This window comes from Oncorhynchus clarkii, chromosome 16 (genome assembly GCF_045791955.1).
Source record: "Oncorhynchus clarkii lewisi isolate Uvic-CL-2024 chromosome 16, UVic_Ocla_1.0, whole genome shotgun sequence".
Classification (NCBI taxonomy): domain Eukaryota; kingdom Metazoa; phylum Chordata; class Actinopteri; order Salmoniformes; family Salmonidae; genus Oncorhynchus; species Oncorhynchus clarkii.
In genome coordinates this window covers 11646307-11652377 of record NC_092162.1, presented here as the reverse complement: position 1 = coordinate 11652377, position 6071 = coordinate 11646307, and the positions used below count along the sequence as shown (strand labels likewise).

Here is a 6071-nt window from a genome sequence, read left to right as displayed (position 1 = left end):
AGCATGGAGGAGGAGGTGTGATGGTGTGTGGGTGCTTTGCTGGTGACACTGTCAGTGATTTATTTAGAATTCAAGGCACACTTAACCAGCATGGCTATCACAGCATTATGCAGCAATACACCATCCCATCTGGTTTGCGCTTAGTGGGACTATAATTTGTTTTTCAACAGGACAATAACCCAAAACACACCTCCAGGCTGTGTAAGGGCTATTTGACCAAGAAGGAGAGTGATGGAGGGCTGCATCAGATGACCTGGCCTCCACAATCACCCGACCTCAACCCAATTGAGATGGTTTGGGATGAGTTGGACCGCAGAGTGAAGTAAAAGCAGCCAGCAAGTGCTCAGCATATGTGGGAACTCCTTCAAGACTGTTGGAAAAGCATTCCTCTTGAAGCTGTTTGAGAGAATGCCAAGAGTGTGCAAAGCTGTCATCAAGGCAAAGGGTGGCTACTTTGAAGAATCTCAAATATAACATTTATTTTTATTTGTTTAACACTTTTTTGGTTACTACATGATTCCATATGTGTTATTTCATAGTTTTGATATGTTCACTGTTATTCTACAATGTAGAAAATAGTAAAAAAAAAAATAATAATAATAAATAAGAAAAACCCTTGAATGAGTAGATGTGTTCAAACTGTGTGATTGGATGTATATACATTACAGACAGAATATGGATAGAATATTAAATATATCTGAAGAATATTATATGTACAAAAATAGTTAAATAGGGTGGCCTTGACTAGAATACAGTACATACATATGAAATGAGTAAAACAGTATGTAAACATTATTAAAGTGACCAGTGTTCCATAATTAAAGTGACCAGTGTTCCATTATTAAAGTGACCAGTGTTCCATGTCTATGTGCATAGGGCAGCAAGCCTGTAAGGTGCAGAGAGATGGAAGATTACAGTAACAGGTATCACATTGATCTAAAGAAACACATCTGCTTACAGATGTGATTTTTGATTTGCTAATTAGCAAAAGTGAAATCTATCATATGGTTGCAAGAAGTACCTGGCTGATGTAGTAATTAATTTGATGTTAGCTTGTATAGTGCTTTTGTACTAGACTTGTGTCGTGCTGCATTTCGGTTATCTTGGGACGCGTATTCGTCAAAATATTTTTCGCCCATTTCTTTTGTGAGGTTTTTATGGATTCTAGTCCTCTTCTATGTTGGGTTCTAGACCTGTTCTATATATCTGGTTCTGCTGTTCTCTCCTGTCTCAGTACAGAGGTTAGTTATGACTACTGCAATGCATCACACTTCCATTTTAATTCATCACTGACTCTGTGTGGCTTTAACACATGCACGCACACACACACACACACACTTTCTTTTTCTCTCCCTTCCTCCAACACTCCATTCCTCCATTTCTCTCTCTCTCTCCTCTCTCTCCTCTCTCTCTCTCTCTCTACCCTCTCTCTCTCTCTCTCTCTCTCTCTCTCTCCCTCTCTCTCCTCTCCTCTCCTCTCCTCTCTCTCTCTCTCTCTCCTCTCTCTCTCTCTCTCTCTCTCTCTCTCTCTCTCTCTCTCTCTCTCTCTCTCTCTCTCTCTCTCTCTCTCTCTCCTCTCTCTCTCTCTCTCTCTCTCTCCTCTCTCTCTCTCTCTCTCTCTCTCTGTCTAGTGGTGGTTGTCAGTGTTTCGTCTCTCAGTGAAACACTCCCTTTTTATTTCCCTTCATTTTAATGGCTTGAACTTGGAGTTGCCATGGCAACAGGAGGGTGAGGAGAGAGGGCGCTGCCAGAGAAGGTGTGGGGGGGGGGGGGGGTTACTGTATTATATTTGATATTATATATGTACCAGCCTGATCACTGGAAATAGACTAGGAATTCAGACGTTTGAAAAGGTCCTGATAACATCGATATTTGCCTTCCTCTGCACTCTCCAATTGCCCAGCACTGGCGCAAATTCATGAAGCTCGGGCCGGAGCAGGCCCGAGAGGGGAGGAAGAAAGGAAAGAGAGGGAGAGAGGGGAGGAAGAAAGGAGAGAGAGGGAGAAAAAAGATAGGGAAGGAGAAAGGCGAGAGGGGGAGAAAGGAAAGGAAAGAGGGTAGGAGAAAGGAGAGAGATCGGAGAAGAAAGGAGAGAGGGGAGGAGAAAGGAGAGAGATCGGAGAAGAAAGGAGAGAGGGGAGGAGAAAGGAGAGAGGGAATGAGGGAGAAGAAAGGGAAGAGGAGGAAGGGGAGGAGAGAAGGATGAGTATATTCCTCCCTTGTGATTAGATCACAGCTGGTAACTAACAACTCTGTCTTCTCACTCGCTCTCTCCGCCTCTCTTTTCACAATTTGGCAGTTTGCCAGGACGTGTGTGTGTGTGTGTGTGTGTGTGTGTGTGTGTGTGTGTGTGTGTGTGTGTGTGTGTGTGTGTGTGTGTGTGTGTGTGTGTGTGTGTGTGCGCGCGTGCGTGCGTGCGTGCGTGTGTGTGCGCGAGGATGTCATGTTCATGCATCCAGAAAATCTAAATGTGTTTGACTTCAAGTTGAGCGTTTTATTGTGTTCTGTTTGTAGAATGAGAGGATCTCTCTGAAAATAGATTACATGTAGACATGTAGATATCATTAACGTGAAAGGCTCCAGGGATGAATAAATGACAAAAAAGCAATAGTGTGTGTTTTATGATCTAACGTCTCTCTCCAGTCAACAGACGACCTGCTGGTGGCATCAGCTGAGTGTCCCAGTGATGACGAGGACATTGACCCATGTGACCCCAGCTCTGGTAATACATACCATATAGAGTACATTATACTACTACTGCTATAGTACTACTATAGTACTACTGCTATACTACTACTGCTATAGTACTACTGCTATACTACTACTGCTATAGTACTACTTCTATACTACTAACCTCACACACTAACAGTCTGGCTAGACTAGATTGAAAAACTATTTTAGAAGGTTTAGTGTGAAGCAGAAAGTTTACCCTGCGATCACACATTTACTGCATTAAATTCTGCAGTGCAAGTGAAAATAGAGCACTGTCCTATATTATTTTCCCAATAATAATAATACTTTTTTATTTGACCTTTTATTTAACTAGGCAAGTCAGTTAAAAACAAATTCTTCTTTACAATGACAGCCTAGGAACAGTGGGTTAACTGCCTTGTTCAGGGGCAGAATGACAGATTTGTACCTTGTCAGCTCGGGGATTTGATCTGGGCAACCTTTCGGTTTCTAGTCCAACGCTCTAACCACTAGGCTACCCTGCCGCATACATATCATTTTTATATCGCTTTTCATGAACTGAAAGACGCTTTACAGTATCAAGGAAGCCAAAATCTAAACAAAAACAATGCCAGATTAAACAGAAAGATGCTGGCAGCCAGATTAAACAGAAAGATGCTGGCAGCCAGATTAAACAGAAAGATGCTGGCAGCCAGATTAAACAGAAAGACGCTGGCATCCAGATTAAAAAGAAAGATGCTGGCAGCCGGATTAAACAAAAAGATGCTGGCAGCCGGATTAAACAGAAAGATGCTGGCAGCCGGATTAAACAGAAAGATGCTGGCAGCCGGATTAAACAGAAAGATGCTGGCAGCCAGATTAAACAGAAGGATGCTGGCAGCCAGATTAAACAGAAAGATGTTGGTAGCCAGTATAAACAGAAGGATGCTGGCAGCCAGATTAAACAGAAAGATGCTGGCAGCCAGATTAAACAGAAAGATGCTAGCAGACAGATTAAACAGAAAGATGCTGGCAGCCAGAATAAAAAGAAAGATGCTGGCAGCCGGATTAAACAAAAAGATGCTGGCAGCCGTATTAAACAGAAAGATGCTGGTAGCCAGATTAAACAGAAAGATGCTGGCAGCCAGATTAAACAGAAAGATGCTGGCAGCCAGATTAAAAAGAAAGATGCTGGCACCCGGATTAAACAAAAAGATGCTGGCAGCCGGATTAAACAAAAAGATGCTGGCAGCCGGATTAAACAGAAAGATGCTGGTAGCCAGATTAAACAGAAAGATGCTGGAGGCCAGATTAAACAGAAAGATGCTGGCAGCCAGATTAAAAAGAAAGATGCTGGCACCCGGATTAAACAAAAAGATGCTGGCAGCCGGATTAAACAAAAAGATGCTGGCAGCCGGATTAAACAGAAAGATGCTGGCAGCCAGATTAAACAGAAAGATGCTGGAGGCCAGATTAAACAGAAAGATGCTGGCAGCCAGATTAAACAGAAAGATGCTGGTAGCCAGATTAAACAGAAAGATGCTGGTAGCCAGATTAAACAGACAGATGCTGGAGGCCAGATTAAACAGAAAGATGCTGGCAGCCAGATTAAACAGAAAGATGCTGGTAGCCAGATTAAACAGAAAGATGCTGGAGGCCAGATTAAACAGAAAGATGCTGGCAGCCAGATTAAACAGAAAGATGCTGGCAGCCAGATTAAACAGAAAGATGCTGGTAGCCAGTATAAACAGAAGGATGCTGGCAGCCAGATTAAACAGAAAGATGCTGGAAGCCAGATTAAACAGAAAGATGCTAGCAGACAGATTAAACAGAAAGATGCTGGCAGCCAGAATAAAAAGAAAGATGCTGGCAGCCGGATTAAACAAAAAGATGCTGGCAGCCGTATTAAACAGAAAGATGCTGGTAGCCAGATTAAACAGAAAGATGCTGGCAGCCAGATTAAACAGAAAGATGCTGGCACCCGGATTAAAAAGAAAGATGCTGGCACCCGGATTAAACAAAAAGATGCTGGCAGCCGGATTAAACAAAAAGATGCTGGCAGCCGGATTAAACAGAAAGATGCTGGTAGCCAGATTAAACAGAAAGATGCTGGAGGCCAGATTAAACAGAAAGATGCTGGCAGCCAGCATGGAATAAAATACTCTCTCTATCTCACCCTCTCCCTTCCCTCCTCCTCCCTCCAGCAGCCCACCCCCCTCTCCCGGAGGTCAAGCCGTTCCCGGGGACGTCGGAGGTGGTAAGGGAGTCCAGTAGCACCACAGGCATGGTGGTGGGCATCGTGGCGGCCGCCGCCCTCTGCATCCTCATCCTGCTCTACGCCATGTACAAGTACCGCAACCGGGACGAGGGCTCGTACCACGTGGACGAGAGCCGCAACTACATCAGTAACTCTGCCACCCAGCCTAACGGCAGCACCAAGGACAAGCCGCTGGGCATCGCCAAGATCTCCAAGAACAAGAACAACAAAGACAAGGAGTACTACGTGTGAGGAGAGGAGGAACTAACTAATGACATTTATATACACCCGTGGAGGCTGCTGAGGGGAGGACGGCTCATAATAATGTCTGGAACGGAGGAACCATGTGGTTGATACCATTCCATTGACTCCATTCCAGACACATTTATGAGCCGTCCTCCCCTCAGCAGCCTCCACTGACATATATACATATACACGAATACACACATACAGGAGGACATGCTCTGATACACACACTACACAAACACACACACAGAGAAAATTACACACACACACACACACACACACAGAGAGTGTGAGACGAAGAGACTGTCATGAGGGCAGAGGCCCATGCTGTACAGTAATAGCCACTCACCACAGCCTCTCTGTGTTCAACCAGAATATAGCAAGCAGATAGTAAAGGACCAGTAAAGAGCAATTATTTTAAAAGACCAGTCTCCCGTCTCTCTGGTATAAACTGTCCTGTGGACTCAGAGAGAGGAGAGGGGAGCAGAGTCAGAGAGAGGAGGGGGGAGCAGGGTCAGAGAGAGGAGGGGGGAGCAGGGTCAGAGAGAGGAGGGACTCAGAGAGAGGAGAGGGGAGCAGAGTCAGAGAGAGGAGAGGGGAGCAGAGTCAGAGAGAGGAGAGGGGAGCAGGGTCAGAGAGAGGAGAGGGGAGCAGAGTCAGAGAGAGGAGGGACTCAGAGAGAGGAGAGGGGAGCAGAGTCAGAGAGAGGAGAGGGGAGCAGAGTCAGAGAGAGGAGAGGGGAGCAGGGTCAGAGAGGGGAGAGGGGAGCAGAGTCAGAGAGAGGAGGGACTCAGAGAGAGGAGAGGGGAGCAGGGTCAGAGAGAGGAGAGGGGAGCAGAGTCAGAGAGAGGAGGGACTCAGAGAGAGGAGAGGGGAGCAGAGTCAGAGAGAGTAGGGG

General features: G+C 45.4%; 1 protein-coding gene across 1 annotated transcript in view; it reads left to right on the top strand.

The window, feature by feature from the left end:
• Window positions 1–5237, top strand: part of LOC139367956 (neurexin-1a-like) — an 84032-nt gene extending 78795 nt beyond the window's left edge. Inside the window, exons 25-26 of the mRNA XM_071106377.1 lie at window positions 2644–2722; window positions 4875–5237. Of these exons, the coding sequence (XP_070962478.1) occupies window positions 2644–2722; window positions 4875–5179 (384 nt within the window). The 3' untranslated portion in view covers window positions 5180–5237. The remainder of the gene's footprint in view (window positions 1–2643; window positions 2723–4874) is intronic.
• Window positions 5238–6071: the final 834 nt, after the last annotated feature.